Source organism: Delphinapterus leucas, chromosome 20 (genome assembly GCF_059928025.1).
Source record: "Delphinapterus leucas isolate spDelLeu-1000000601 "Yukka" chromosome 20, BTC_Dleu_Yukka2, whole genome shotgun sequence".
Classification (NCBI taxonomy): domain Eukaryota; kingdom Metazoa; phylum Chordata; class Mammalia; order Artiodactyla; family Monodontidae; genus Delphinapterus; species Delphinapterus leucas.
In genome coordinates this window covers 47,508,601-47,523,700 of record NC_143148.1, presented here as the reverse complement: position 1 = coordinate 47,523,700, position 15,100 = coordinate 47,508,601, and the positions used below count along the sequence as shown (strand labels likewise).

Below are 15,100 nucleotides of genomic sequence, written 5' to 3'. Positions count from 1 at the left end.
TGGGAACAGGGTCTCCCTCCTGCTCTTGGGTCCCCCGGGTATCTGTTACTGTGATGGCTGGCTGTCTGGAGAAGCTGTCTTCTGTTTGGATGGGAGGGGGCCCCTCGGCCCCTGGGTTTGCCTTTGGGCTCCAGGGTGAAGGCCGACAGGCTTGGCCTGGGCAGATTGGGGTGCCACCACAGCAGGAGGCCTGGGTGACCAGCCCGGCAGGAGGGTGGCCACCGGCAGGGATGCCTCCCGGCTTCGCTACCAGGCCATAAGCACACGAGCGTCATTCAGAGACTTGCCTGCCTTGGGGAGCGGGCACTGTATGTGTTGAGGCGCCAGGAGCTGCACTCACCCCAGCCAGCTGCCACTTTGCACATTCAGCCCGGGTGTTACAATCAGGCAGCTCCTGGCAAACGCCAGCTCTGCTTTGCAGAGGGACGAGGGCGTGGCTCCTGGGCACAAGGGAGCAACCTGCGGGTGGGCCCAGGGTGCCCCCAGCTTCCAAGAGCCACAGCAGAGGGCAGTGTGCTTGGAGGGGTGGCCGGGGACAGCTCTGGGACGGCTGCTCCACCTGCCCCCCGACGGCACTGCTCCAGTTCCCCCTGCAGAGGTGACACTATTCTTCAGGTGGGTTTTGCCCTCAGTGCTGGCCTGTGTCGAGCCCTGCCTTAAGGCGCACGGGCAGGACCCACGCTCTGATGCGCATGTCCCAGCCCTGTGTACCTCCTCAGCCCTGTCATCCCCATCCTTACGTTCTTGACATTCTAGAAGCATCCCTGGGGTGACTGTTCTTGCTCCCTCCCCAGTGGCAGCCAAGAGCTGCTCTCCCTCCCACCTCCCTCCAGGCCTGCAGAGGCCAGAGGCAGGGCGCTCACATGTGAAGATGGGGCACTCGATCAGCTGCACCAGCTTGTCTACCTCCGTGAGGAAATCCACAGTGACCTCCAGGTCCCCGCTGGGTGGGTGGTCAAGGGAAGTGGAACCACTGGCCGGGGCAGCCTGCCTCTCTGGGGGCGGGGGCAGCCGAGGAGCTGGGCCCTAGGGGCTCGACCCAGCGGCACAGAGCACACCTCCCACTGGGCCCTGGCTTGCAGGCACAGAGCATGTTTCCACCTGAGCAGGATCAGGGCACAAAGGAGAGCAGCCTATTGTCCCCCTGCCTCTCTGTCCCTCACAGCTGTCCCCCTGCGCGGCACTCCGGCTCTGCTCCGCCGCTCTCTCCTCTGTGCCCTCCAGGCCCTGAAAGGCTCTCATCACCGCCCTGCAGCCTCTGGGGGAGGGCTGGGCAGGAAAGGCCCCTGTTCCTGCCTGAGTGGATGCCTGTCAGCAGGGCCAAGGTCAGGGCTGCTGCAAGCCTGGGGCCTGCAGTCCTCGGGTCACACCAGTGGCGGAGAGGAGCAAATCGTAGTCTGAAGGCGAGTGGGCACCCTGAGGGAGCCAGGCGAGGCCACAGCTGGCTTTCAGTGGAGGCACCTCAGGGCCCCTCTCTCCTTACCCCCCAACTCCTGGCCCATCAGGGAAGGAGACCAATTTTGCATCCTAAATGTCCGTCCGATCCGGGTCACACACCAGACATTCACCGAGGAAGCTGGTTTGCTTCACGGTGTTTCAAACAAAAAGCCGACCATGGATGCCTTTCTCTGAGGCAGGCCCTGAGTGGCGCTCCGTCTCCCTGAGGCCTCCCCTCCAGCCTGCTTCTCCCTGTCCCGTCCTCTGCTGGGCCCTGGCTCTGTGGGCCCCAAAGGTCCTAAGCTCCTCACCTACTGGCCTGCTGTAGCCCGGCAGCCCCCCTGCTCCCGGGCCTTCTCTCCCCACCCTGCCCCAGCACCGCGCAGAGGGCACCCTGCCTCTTTCTCGGGACACCCTTACCTAGGTAAGCACCCATCCCTGATCCCCAGCTCACAAAGCTTCTCCAGGGCTAGCTCCCCTCTACGAGGCCCTAGATGACCCTGTTTACTGGAATCCACCCCTCACTGTGCCCTCACGGGTCCTGATGGCCCAAGGCCTGGAGGCGGAGCGTAGGGTCAGGGCAGAAGGATGGCAATCGGGCCACCACGTGGGTGGGAAGGGAGCACCCGCTCCGCCCCCCCCCCCCGCCCCCCACGGCTGGGCTGGAAGAACAGTGAGTGAAGGATACAACTTCTGGATGAGGTCGTAGGCGTGCCGGTAGTTCTGGGTGAGGAAGCAGAGGGACACCGTGGTGACTGGGTTGTGGCACCAGGAGCGGTACAGGCAGCAGAACAGGTTCTGGCTCTCCTGAGGGGGGAGAGGTGTAAGCAGTTAATCGAGCCCCCGCTCCTTCCCCGCGGGTGCGCGACCCAGACTCAGGGCCCCTCTCAGAGCGCCAGGGAGCCCAGCTGGGAACGGGCTGTCACAAAGGAAACGCTGACAGCTCCTCCTCAGACCCTGTCATTACTCTCCGTCCCACATAGCCACGTGGTGATGGCTGTGAGGGCCTGCTGCTTGGGAGTGAGCCTGTCCTTTGTGCTGGTATTTCTGCCCTCGGCAAACAACAGTAATCGTCCTCTCCACAGCCCGTGGTCCCCGAGCCTCTGGGTCTGGGAGGGGGTGTGACCGGAGGGGGGCAGGGAGGAAGCGTCCTCAGGGCCCAGGCTCTCCCCGGCAGTGCCCTCCTGCCGTCCTCAAATGCCATCTCTTCCCTCCTCTGCAGCCCACCTTGCACTCGGGAACCAGCCCAGGAGCTGAGCCCACACTCGAGAGCCCCTGCCCTGAGGAACATTCTTTAGGCCTCTGCAAATGTCTGGAAGGAACCACAGGAAGAAGGCAGGGGTGTGGCCTGGGTCATTCCCAGTGGCTCGGCCCCAGATGCCCTCAGGCACAGGCTTGGATGTCTTGGAGACTCCCTGAGAGAGGGCCGAGGCAGGGTCTGAGATGGGAAGGTGGTGACCACAGCCCAGGTGAAACGTGCTGGAGCTGCCGGCACGTCCGGGATGGCGGCTACCCCTGGGGGCCCTCTGCAGCTCAGCCCCCCTCCTCTGGGCCGAGCGAGGCCTTTGACCTGTGTCCCCCAGAGCAGTTCGGTAGACTGGTGAGCACCTCCCTGCTCTCTCTGACCAGCCCTGGTGGGTCCTCACCGAAAGCCTGGGACAGGCAGCACTGTGACACACCCTGGCTTACACAGGGCATCCTGTAAGACAGATGTGTCCCTCTGTGGGAGAGCGGGGTCCTGGCCAAGGAGGAGGGTGAGGAGAGCAACGACACCAGATCCCCAGTGGGGTTGCAATCCAGAGGCCTGACCCTGACTGGGTGACACGGCCCGGCAGGTCTGACCCTGCAGGTCCTGCAAGGCGGGCTCGGAACCCAACCTACCCTGTGTGCGAGGGGGCAGTGCTGGTGGGGTGCGGGGTGTCAGGGAGGGCACGTGGACCTGGAGCGGGGTCTGGAGTCTTCTGTGGGCAGAGACCCCCAGAGCGGGTAGCTCCAAGGAAACCCGCTGTGACTCCCTCCCATGGCTGGCACTTACACGCAGCCAACCCAGGGGGACCCCTATTTGACAGCAGACCAGGGAGACCTCAGGTCACATTCTCGTCTCCTCCCCGCCAACCTCCGGGTAACGAGGGGTGGGCTGGCATGGCCGCGCCCGTGGGCACATAGATGGCACCAGGCTGGAGCCCATGGGCGAGCAGTACCGGGGTCTTCAGGTCCTTCAGCTGGTTTCGCAGCTGGAAGAGCTCAGTGGAGGTCAGCAGGATGGTGTTGAGGGTATGGACCATGGTCGAGGCGAACTTGAGGTCCTCCTCCCGGAGCAGGATGTCTGCCATCGAGTGGAAGATGTTCTCCGCATTCAGCAGGAGGCAGAGCTGCCTGGAAAACGGGCTGAGTGGAGGCTCTGGAGGCCTCTGGGCCGCAGCTCCGAGCCCTCTCCTGAGGAAACCTGCTCTTTCCTGGGCCTGGTGTGGCTCTGGGGCCTGCGGGGGGCCAAGGGGGCTGCTCACAGCGGACCTGGCTCCACGCCTCTCAGCAACTCCAGAGCCCCACGGGCTCCATCTATCCCCCGGCCCACCCCAGGCCAGGAAGTGGGATCCCGAGAAAAGCAGTGGGGCCTCTGGCTGCCAGTGTGGCCCCAGGAGCCCTGAGGTACCTTTCTGATCTCCCACATAGCATAGCAACGCCTCCCCATGCGCCAAGGCGCTCTGTGTCCCTTCCTGGCTTTACTTTTCTGGCTAGAGATTATCTTCACGTGACAAATCCGCATTCTGGTCATCCGTGGATGGTGTCCCCCCACCCTCCCCCGTGAGAGCCCCTGGGTCAGGAGCTTGTTTGGGCTGTTCATGGTGCCACCCACGCCTGGAGTGGTGCCTGCACGTAGCAGGGGCTCGGTAGGTGCTCGTGGGATGAACAAGCCCTAAGGCAACCGAGTTCTACCTTCGCTGTTCCGATAATGAAACTCTGGTGGGGAGGCCAGGTGACCTGGCCAAGATCACGGGATTACTTAGGGCCACTTCTTCCCACTATCTCTCCTCTAATAAGAGTCTTGGGGGGGATAAGGCTTGGGCTTTGTGAAAAGGAGATTCCATTTTATAAAACGGAAAACAGGGAACCCAGAGAATGGAGGAGGAAAGCAGTTTTCCCAGGGTCCTTGGGCCAAGGTGACGTCCACAGTGACAGGCAGGTATCAAGGACACGCCTCAGGGAAGCCTGTTGACCTCCCTAGTTGGCCGCTTGCCCACAGAGGCCTGGCCTTGAGGGGATAAGCAGGCCTTCCTGCTGGGAGTTTAAGGATCCCAAGGCTCCTGAAACTAAGAAGAGCAAACCAAGGAGCTGGCAAGTGGCTGGTAAGGAGGGTGGGATGTGGCCCCCGAGCCCTGCCTGTTGGGGACCGGTGTCAGCATGGCACCCCTTCCCCATCTCCTCCTGGTCTCTGCTCCAGGGAAGCATCCACAGACCAGGCCTCAGGCTTGTGGGGACAACAGGTCTGAGGCCTCAAGGTCTCAGGTGCTGGACAAAATAAGCCCCATTTGGAGCCAACGAGCCTGAAATATGTCCACCCCAGGCCACTGAACTCACACTAAACTCGGCGTTATCACGGACGGTCTGGCTTCCTGTTTCCTTCCAAACACCAGCCACGCCTTGGGGCCAGACTGGAGAAGCTTCTTCCCCACACCCGGCTCCAAAAAATCCCAGAGCATTTGGTAACAGAGAGGCCAAACCACGAGGCGCAAACAGCAGGCAGGCCGTCTCCAGCCTAGGCCCAGCTGGAACCGGCAGGCTTGGGCAAGAAACCACCAGAGAAATGGAAACAAAGCTGCTGGGGGGATGGGGCCGGCGGGTGGTGTGGGGAAAGCCCTGCCGTAGTTGCGGGAGGGTAGGCGGAGCCCCCCTGCTCACCTGGTGTGGGTGGAGGAGGGGCCCGGGCCCTGGAGCCCGGTGCCCCTGCCCAGTTGTGTGGCCCAGTGTGTCTGTGTGACAATTTCTCCACCTCCGAATGGGGGTGACATCTACCTGCACCATGGGGGCTACTCAGAGGGCGGTCATCAAGACTAGTGGCAGCTCGTGTGGGTGCACAGTATGTGGCAAATGGGACCCCTGGTTGGGTACCTTGTTGGTACCATGGGTGGGGGACGAGGGCCAGCTCCCAGGAGGACGCCTGGCCCTTCAGCAGAGCCTAGGCAGCACTTCCTGTCCCCTTGTGGTCCTCCCACCCCGAGACGACCCCATCCCCAGGGCTGTGGGATAGACACATTTCAGGAGGGCAGGCCGGGGAGGAAGGGGAGCGTTCTGACAAATGGTCACAAATGCCCGTCGCCTGCAGCTGCTGCTGTCTCCATGACGGGCCAACAGCTGAGGCTGCTGCCAGGCCGCGCTCTCCAGGGGCGACGGGCCCGAGGGGACCTGCAGCAGCTGAAGGGCGGGGGTGGTGCTCTCACGTGAGGACGGCTGAGGAGGGTGCGGAGGGATAGGCAAGGGGGTGGCGATGAGCAGAGGCGGGCGCCAAGGCCTCCTGGTGTCCCTAAGAACCCGGAAACGCTGGGGAGCTACAGAAGGTCAGGGATGCAGAGTATTCCGGAAATACTCTTGCCACCACGGCGCTCTCCTCCTCTGCTCTCTCCCTGGTCTGCACCTCTTGGTGGTCATGTCCGGTCCCATGGAAATCTTCAAAGCCATCTCTAGATCAGCGGCTCCCACACGTGCCTCTTGAGCCCCCACTGAGCTCTGGATGGACACCGCCTGCCTGGTGGATGCCCCGCATGGCTGCCCAACAGGCACTTCAGACTCGGTGGGGCCAAAGCACACCTCTTGGTTTCCCCTTAAACTCTGGTCCCCCAGCTTTCAGGGGAGCATCGGTAACCTGCGGCCTCAGGAAGTGGCATCGCTGCCCACCCAGCTGCTCCAGCCCAAACCAAGGAGTCCTCCTTGATCCTCTGGGCCCCTCTGTCCAGTGTACCAACAAGCCCAGGGGCTCTGCCTGCAGGGCACACCTGGCTCCTGGCCCATCTCAGCTACCCTGCCCTGGGCCAAGGGTCAGCCCTCTCTTGCCTGGTCAATTCCAAGCCAGCTTCTAATTGGTCTCCCTGTGTCTCCTCTCACCCCACCATTCACCCTCCATGCACCAACTGGGGCGCTTCTTAAAAAGTCCTAATCAGAGCATGGCCCTCCTCAGCGGCTTCCTGCTGGATCTAAATAAACCCAGCTCCTGACCACAGCCTCCAGGCCCTCACACTTTCTGGTCAGCTCCTCACAACCTCAGCTCTTATGAGTCCTCCTTTACCCACGACGTGCAGGCCTCTCCTGTGTTTCTTCTGTTCCTGACCTCTGCCCTGGCCTGGGCAGCTCCTCCCAGGGACCAGCGCACATCTGGCTCCCTCCAGCCATGGAGATCTCAGCTCCAACACCAGCCTCAGGGGAAGCCTCTGTCCCATGCGCACCCCTCTGCCACCAGCCCTTTCTAAGGGAAGTCCTGTTTCTTCCTAAGCGTTTCTCATCACCTGAGTCATCTGGTTGATGGACTCGTTTACTGGGTCCCCTGCTGTCTCTCCCACCAGAACATGAGCTGCAAAGGGCAGGGCCTTGCCTGTGACCCTCACGTCCCTCATACCAAGAATCACTTTTGCACATTACCGCATGGAGGAGCTGCGCTGATCTCCACCCAAGGTTTCATGAACAGCCCCGGAGACGTTCCTCTGCCCCATTCCAGCACATCCCTTAGCTGCTCCTGGGCATGCCCCGGCATGCTGTGCCAGCCTGGTATGCAGAGAGCAGCTGCCCTGACGGTACATTTTCAGCCTATCACCCAGGACCTGGCTGCCCGGTCCCGGGAGACCTCAGGAGACGCCCAAGCCGCCAGGACAGCCTGAAGGGTCAGCCACAACACATCACACCAAGGGGTCTCCCCCTGAGCACCGCTAATTAAACCACCACGGGAGGGGAGGGCCGGGGAGGAGCCGGGAAGAGGGACCATGGAGGAGCGGCAGCGGCGGCACAAGCGGCATCTAGCCTTCATGCCCTGCGTGCTGTGCTCTGGATGTCCACAGCTACCCCTGCTTCAGGGGGGTTGTCTCTCCCGCCCCAGGAGGCTGCTGGACAGAGCCTGGAGGCCTTCGGCAGCGGCTCATAGGGCTCCGTCGAAGGGGGCTCCAGCCCTGCAGACCGGTAGGGGCAGGAAGTGGAGGCGAGTGGCGGTGGGGGTCACCTGTCACCTCACCCGGTCTTTGCTGTCTCATCCCAAGGTCACTGTAGACTGCAGAAAAGGAAGATGCCTCCAGACTGCTGGGTCATGAGGCTTCCAGGAGGCAGGAATAATAAAGTATTAGCTCCCGGGGAGCCCTAAGCACACGCCGGGCACCGTGCAGAGGGTGTTACATGAGTCCACTTGGGGCAGTTCGGGGGTGATGCAAAGGTCAGAGGCTCACGTCTGCACGTGCTCACCGGGCTCAGGGCACCATCTGGGCATTTTAGGGGAAGGCGAGTCTGGGTCGGTGGGCTGGGCTGTACCTTGCGAGCTCTGGACACCTGAGCCGGATTCTTCCTCCTGCATCAGGAAGGTGGGGGAGGAAGGAAAGGGGCCCACTTTTCACTCAGCCTTGAGTTTGTGACACGACCCACACAGGCGGCCTCAGTCTCCCTGCGCCCGGCCCCGGGCTCCTCCTGCGGCATCCCGAGTCCTCATACAAGCCTGTATCCTCAGGCAGAGAGGCCTAGTCACACAGCTGCCCAGGGGACGAGGAAGGGTGGATGCAGACCCAGAGGCCAAGTTCCTTTCCCCACTTTGCCTCCTAGGTGCCTGTCGTGAGCGGGCACAGGGGCTGTCCCCGCCCGGGGGGGCCTGGCAGATGGCTGCCTTGCAGGGCTGCTGCGTCATCACTTCTCTGTTGAGCCCCCGCCTGGCTTGAGCTGCCTGCTGGGCTCTCAAGCAGAGCATCAATAATGAAACACAGCTTGCAAGCATTAAACATTTGCCCATATTTTTTAATACCCATATTAAAGTGCTATTCATCACGAGACAATGGCTTGGAAAATACTTGGGGACAAGGCAGAGGTGGGGTGGGAGTGAACTTGGATGGGGTCTGGGGGGGCACAACCTAGAGGCTCACCTTAGGGCCGGGGTCCACATGCGTGGCCTCAAGGTGGCCCGTGGTGTGTGGCCGTGAGGCCCCACGGATGGGGCTCTGCCTCACTCTCCTCCAGCCACCCGGTGCTGCCTGGACAGCTGTTCCTGTGCTCTGGGTCTAGGTTCATGCTGGGGAGGGAACAGCTCTCTTTGGTCCCTCTGTCACATACCAGGAGCTCTCAGAGGAGCAATCTGCCTTCGGTCAGCTCTGAAGCCCCCGGGACGCAAGAGGGGCACTGCCACTTTCCCTAATGCACAGAGAGGCCTTCTTTGGGGCAGCCTCAAAAGGCCAAGACACTTGCTGGGGCCGAGGAAGGCACTCTGGGGCAGTGCCTGCCTGAAAGTGGCCACACCACACTTGCTGGGCTGGTGTGAGCTTCGTGTCACTGTCCCTTTAACCACAAACATTGGCCAAGCATCCGCCAGACCCACTGGCCTCGGTGGTGGCCATGGTGGGAGGTGCTCTCCTGTCCCCAGCCTGGTACCCACCCACGGCCCCTGCTTCAGGTGACATGTGGGCCAAAGCGGATGGGAGGAAGACATCAGCTGCCTTGCAGGAGGCTTGGAGAGGGCCGGTTGTGCCCCGAGGCCATGTGGTCCAGGCTGGGCGGGAGGAAGCTGCCTCACGGGTGAAGGCACCGGCAGAGGCCAGCCCCACCGGGCCACCAGGGGGCCTGGTGCTGTCCTCTGCTCTGTCCTGGCGTGGGAAAGGGACCACACGCCGCTTCTTTTCTAGGGACCTGTACCAGGTTGGGCAAGGCCAAGTCTCAGTGTGGAAGCCAAGACCTGCCCAGTGGCTCTGAGCCCTGCCCTCCCCCTGCCTGGGCTGCATGCACGGCAGGTGAGAAAAGGTGCACACCACACTTCAGGCGCCTCTCGTCTAGGCATCCTGGACAGCAGGGCCGGATCATTCCCCAGAGGGCCCACCTTCTCCCTCTAGCCTGAGTCTCCTTCCTTCGTCTCTATCCCCTGCCACGCGTGTCCTGACCAGGCCAACACTGTGCATGGAGGGCCAGGCCCTCACTTCCTCTCTCCTTTGGCCGCTAGCTGGTGTCCACGTCCCCTCAGCAGACCAAGGCCAATGGGACACAGGCTTTCCTGGGAGACTCACAGCCATAACTCTGAAGTGCAGCCTAATGTCAAGTACAGAGAACACAGGGGCCCAGAGCCATTCCCACCGGAAAGGGCCCTCCCTGCCTTGTCCCTGCCCAACAGCTGGGATCCTTTAGAAATTTAAAGAGAGAGCAGCTTTCGTGTCCTATAACATGAGAATAGGGGAGGAGGAAGTGGCCTCCCCTCCGGAAGTTCAGAAAGCTCCAGAGTTTCACTGTATCCTCCCCCCACAGCTCCCTTGCTTCTCTTCCTTTCCAGCTCTCTGCTTCCCAAGTATGAAAATTGTAAATCTGTTTTATTTATTTCAATCAATCCTCGGCAGTGTGCCCCTCAGGGCAGAGGCAGCCATGGTAACCCTGCTAACTCATGCCTAAAAAATTCATCGTGTTTAATGCAGTCGATGTGTCTGATACACTTATAAGTTTTTGTGTTTTTTTTTCGGGGGGTAGGGGTGGGAGGAGGGGGCATGAGGACTTGTTTTTCTGGGTCTTGCTGGGAACTGGTGCAAAGCGGATGGAGCGAGGGCCGCAGCATGATGGGGAAGAGGCAGAAGACGAAGCAAAGGGTCTCTTGTCCACTTAGCTCTCCGTCTGATTGTTCAAGAGCGGCACGGCCAGACTCTGGGGGACCACAGACACCTGACCTGGGCTCATCCGGAGACCTTCAGGAGAGGCCTCCTTTGGGCAGGAGCGGCCTGGAAAACCAAAGGGTCTTGTAGAGGCAGCCGGGGCCTTAGCACCCCTGTGCGAGACAGTCCCTCTCTCCAGGCTTGGGGTTTGCTCTAGGGATCAAGGCTTCCTCCACTGCCCAGGGTGGTCCGGTGGCCCTTCCTGCCCACTGCCCAGGACAGGAGCCAGCTTCTGCGCACGCCCGGCTGACCCACTGGGCCTCATTTCCCATGTGTTCTTAAGCAACCTGGTCAAGCCTGGCCCCACTGTCCACTCACAGGTGCCTCTCCGGCCCCCTCCGGGCCTGTCCCATATGGAGCTTGCCCTGAGCATGGCTGGAGGCAGGTCAGATGGCAGGGGTGGGACCCATGCTGGAGGCTCTGGGAAGACCCCTGGGGGGTCACCTCTCCAGGCCTCCAAGCCTCAAACCCTGGGTAGCGAAGCCCATGGCTTCAGAGTATTTCATCTTTCGAGCCCTCAGGGCAAATGAAAACAAAGGGGTGGGCCACCAAAGGAAATCCTGTTGTCTCCATGACATCAACTCCAACAAGCCCTTGAGAGAGGCTGGGCTCTTGCCTCTCTGGTCACAGGGGTTCCCTTCAAGCTGAATCACCATTTCCTCAGCGTTGGCCCACATAACTGACATCTGTGAGCGTTTTCTCCATATTAGGCACGTCCTGTACCTTAAATCCCTTCAACACGGGACAGGCGTCATTTTAGCCGTCCTCTTTTACAGAGGATGAGGGCAAAGCCCAGAGCCTTGCCAAGGTCCCCATCTGGTCTGCCCACCTGGGCACCCGAGCTCTTAGCTGCTGCCTCGCCATACACCCAGCTCGCGGTATCCAGGGCCCAGCTTGCACAGGGGCTTGGAAGTGCTTTTTCTGGAAGACGGATGGTTTTTTGGGGAGAAGGAGGGCACCTTGGCTACAGATATCACTAGGCCTTCTGATGGACCAGGGCCCAAGTTTCTCCAGGACCTTCCTGTGGCTCTGGGGCAGTTTATCTGAAATCCAGCTCCTTCTACCCCACCCTCACCCTGGGGCTACCTCTGGGGGTGGAAGGCACTGACCACACTTGGCCACACCTGGTCGGGACAGTGGTGATCTGCACCTATACTTGGGCTGCTCTGCTGCAGTGGTGGCCTGTCTCCAAGGGGTGAGACAGGAGGCAGAGTCTGGGATCCTGCGGGGGGCGAGTCACCCATGGGGATGACTCCATCAGCCGGTTCCCAGGCCTGCTGCTGCCTGAGCTCCAGGGCGAGGCGGGGGTTTTAGTACAATGACTCCCGGCGCTCTGAATCCAGGCTGAGACGGCCAGGGAAACAGCACCCTGAGCCCCGCACGCCTGGGAGTGCCCTGGGTGGACCCTTAGAGAACCGGATGGAACTTGTCTCCTCTTTGAAGTCTTCTGAGCTCCTGGCCTTCCAGGAGGGATTTCCTCCCCAGGATACACTCAGGCTCCCACCGAGGTGGCCCGGCCTGGGAAGAGGCTTCGAGCTGCCTCGACGCCAATGCACAGCCAGCCTGGTAAACTGTTTCCAGGCCCCAGACCTGCCTGCCACCTACGCCCCTGCCAGCTTCCAGCCAGGCTCACGGAGGCCCTCAGAGATCAAGCGCTCATGGGACAGAGGAAGAAATCCAAGCCACATAGCCAGTGGAGTCAAGTCCCTGACCCAGAGTTCAAGTTTCATACGGCCAGACAGTCCCACGCGGTGTGTCACCTGCAGAAGGACAGACCTCTCCCTCCCGGGCCAGCCCCTCTTTCCACCTGAGGGCTCCAACTCCCTGCGACGAATGCCCAGGGCACAGACACCTCTTCACCCTATGACATGTGACCATAATCAGGGTCCCTTGAGGTAGAGGGTCTGTCTTGGGACAGGTAAGGGAAAGGCACCCCTGAATCTCTGACATTTCCCCCTTCAAACTAAGGGGGTGACCTTCTGAGAAATGAGGCAGGCGAGTAACCGAAGTGCCAGGAGCCCAGGGAGCCCGGCTGGGGCTGCCCCATCATCCCTGGGAAGGGCTCTGGGGATTGCCCCAACAGTCTTCCTGTTACCAAGCTGCTTTGTTCACAATCTCCTTCACTTCATCCCATTATTCCCAAACTAGTCCTTCGTTCCAGCCAAGGGATCACTCCCTGCTGCTGCTTACGCGACCACGAACGCTATGGATGGTGAGCACCTCCTCCCTTCCGCCTTAGTCAGAGTTGAGCCCACACGCCGAGGCCTGCGCTCCCATAACTCTGCCCCTCTACCCTTAAAGCCATGCACGCGACTTGGGCCCAGAAGCCCAGTGGTCACGTGGTCACTGCACCAAAGCCAGAATGTCCCCCTCCTCAAATTCTTCGCGCAAATGGGCTGTCCTCGTGGTGTGCGTCCTGCCGGGTGATCACAGAGATCCATTTCTATCTCACATTCTGGTGGTGACTCCTCCAAGGGATTTACTGTGCCTTGAAGAGTGCCCACTAGGGGTTGCCATTTTGCTCTGGTGGCCGTCTCAGTGCCCATCTCTTGCTCCACCAGTGTACCTGCCCACCCAGAAGGTCTCACAATGACCCTCCAGAACCAGGAGAGCCCTCCACGCCAGAAAGAGCCCCTTACTGAGAGACCCCTGAACCTGGCTTACACTGGAGTTACCCGAAGACCGTTTGGGATACTCCGGGAAGGGGGCGATTTGTATTCCTAACAGGCTTCACAGTCAGGACCGAGAACCACTGTCCCCAAACTGCCACTGCTGCAAGCCCGGCGATGCCACTCTCCGTGTGGAAATGGGGAGGTTTCACCAGCAGCCGCAAAGGGCTGCAGAGCCTGGGCTCTGCCTCAGAGCTCTGGTGAAGGGCCTGTTGCTTTCCGTCTCCCAACCACACGCTCACCTCCCCAGAGCCGGGGTCCTGTTTTTCCCTGCATTTCTGCCTTGTCTCCACCTTAGGGTCCTAAGCCCTTTGTGCACAGCCCGGACTCGAGCTGTCCAAAGGGCGGAACAGATGAATTCTCCGGCCAGACTTCCGCCTGCCCAGGGCTGCACCACCACCCTCTCCTCGGGCGGCGTCTCCTCTCCCAGCGTCAGAGGCCCTGGGGGAGGAAGCTCAGCTCTAGCCCCCTCTGGCATGTGCCTCTCCCGCCTTCCTGGCTACATTTGGCTTCCACAGGAGATAACAGTCTCCGATTAAGGAGCTAGGCTGATTAGTGCCTTTCTGGCCTTCAAATCTTTAGTCTGGGAGTTTTATGGAATTTTATGAACTGACATTGTTTTCTGTAGCTCTTTACAAGTGCCCACTTAAAGGGCACTGAGATAAACGTCAGAAAACAGAACGGGAAGTGAAACACTAATACCTACTGCTGGTAACAAAGAGCAAATATCACAGCAGCCTCACTGCTGAGTCTCTTGGACAATGTGAAGAGATCAGAGTGAAAGGGCTGGGAGGACGGAAGGGTCAACAGCAGAAGGGATGGACAAAGAGAGTGTGGAGGGGACTCCTTTAGTTCTTCGTGGCCAAACGGAAGGGGGGTTTCTCTTACTGGTACCCTCCTCCATCCTGTCAGGAGACTGAAAAAACTCCTTTTGTAATCAGTCATTTTCAGGGAAATTTAAGACGCATGAAATAGGCTTTTCATCCGAATGTCCCTTTCCAGCCCGGGAAATCTTTATCGGATTAAACGCACGAGAATGAAAAAGGGCTCCAGATGTGACAGTGTCCTGCAGGTGCCTGAGGAGTCCCAGGTCTTGGTTACAGAACAGGCCGCCCTCTGACCCCCAGCAGAGCTGTGCCAGGCAAGGGGCCTGCCGGGGAAACACCAGCACCCCATCACCACACCACCCACTGCCCCTGGAGCAGAGTCTGGACGCCGCACACAGAAAACGGGCGATGGAGTTTAACGCTGATGTGGAGGCCTTGATAAGGGAGAGTGACCCTGAGCCGTTCTGCTTCGGCCTAGAGGTTAGAGGGCAGCGTCCCAATGAGCTTGGGATCCTGATGGAGATTCGCCTGCCGAACGACGGGTGACGTGTGAGTGAGTGAAAACAGAGCAAGCTGCAGAGCAATTCTGAGTCTGGAATCCTCTGCCGGAAAACCTCAGCCTTAACCACAACCAAACAGACTTATACATTTATAAACGCAAAGACAAGTTTGGGAAAAAGATACATGAAACTGAAAGTAGAGGCTACGTCTGGGGGAGGAAGGGGTGGGGAAGGTCTTCTACATTTTGCAGTACATTCTTCTGCGTTATTTCAATTTTTATCTTACGCGGATTAAAATTTCTTTTTAAACAATACAGAAACCATTTAGAAACCTACACATCTGGGGATCATCTTGGACTCCCTCATGGAGATCTCAGAGACAGAGCAGGGGAGATCTGACAATGGAAACAAGCATCTTACAAATGAGAGGATCAACAGCCGGGAAATGATATTTTTAGCTACGGTGGCTCTTTGCTTCAAAGGCGTAGGCTTCATCTAAAACCAGGCAAACCTCCTACAAAGTCTGCCTGTTTGCAAGGAGTGATTAGCATAATACTCCTTTCGGGAGAAAAGGCCTGGCTCCGCTCTGAGACATGAATGCCTGCTACAGGGGAGGCTTCTCCTGAAATAGAATTGCAGCAGAACAGCGAAGTCTCATCAATGGAGATGAAGCCCCCATCTTCCATCAGAGCCAGAAAGCCGCCTCGCACAGAGGGCCTGGGGATGACGAGTGCGCTGCAGCCAGGCAGGGTGAGATCTAAGAGATCACAGCTTCGCACGGGGAGGCCTCCCTTCTGGGCTGCTAC

General features: G+C 59.8%; 1 protein-coding gene across 1 annotated transcript in view; it reads right to left on the bottom strand.

The window, feature by feature from the left end:
- The window catches only part of VAC14 (VAC14 component of PIKFYVE complex), a 97,765-nt gene that overhangs the window by 6,572 nt on the left and 76,093 nt on the right, over positions 1 to 15,100 (bottom strand). Inside the window, exons 15-17 of the mRNA XM_022583235.3 lie at positions 3,639 to 3,813; positions 2,126 to 2,244; positions 864 to 943 (exon numbers count right to left, since the gene is read on the bottom strand). Of these exons, the coding sequence (XP_022438943.2) occupies positions 864 to 943; positions 2,126 to 2,244; positions 3,639 to 3,813 (374 nt within the window). The remainder of the gene's footprint in view (positions 1 to 863; positions 944 to 2,125; positions 2,245 to 3,638; positions 3,814 to 15,100) is intronic.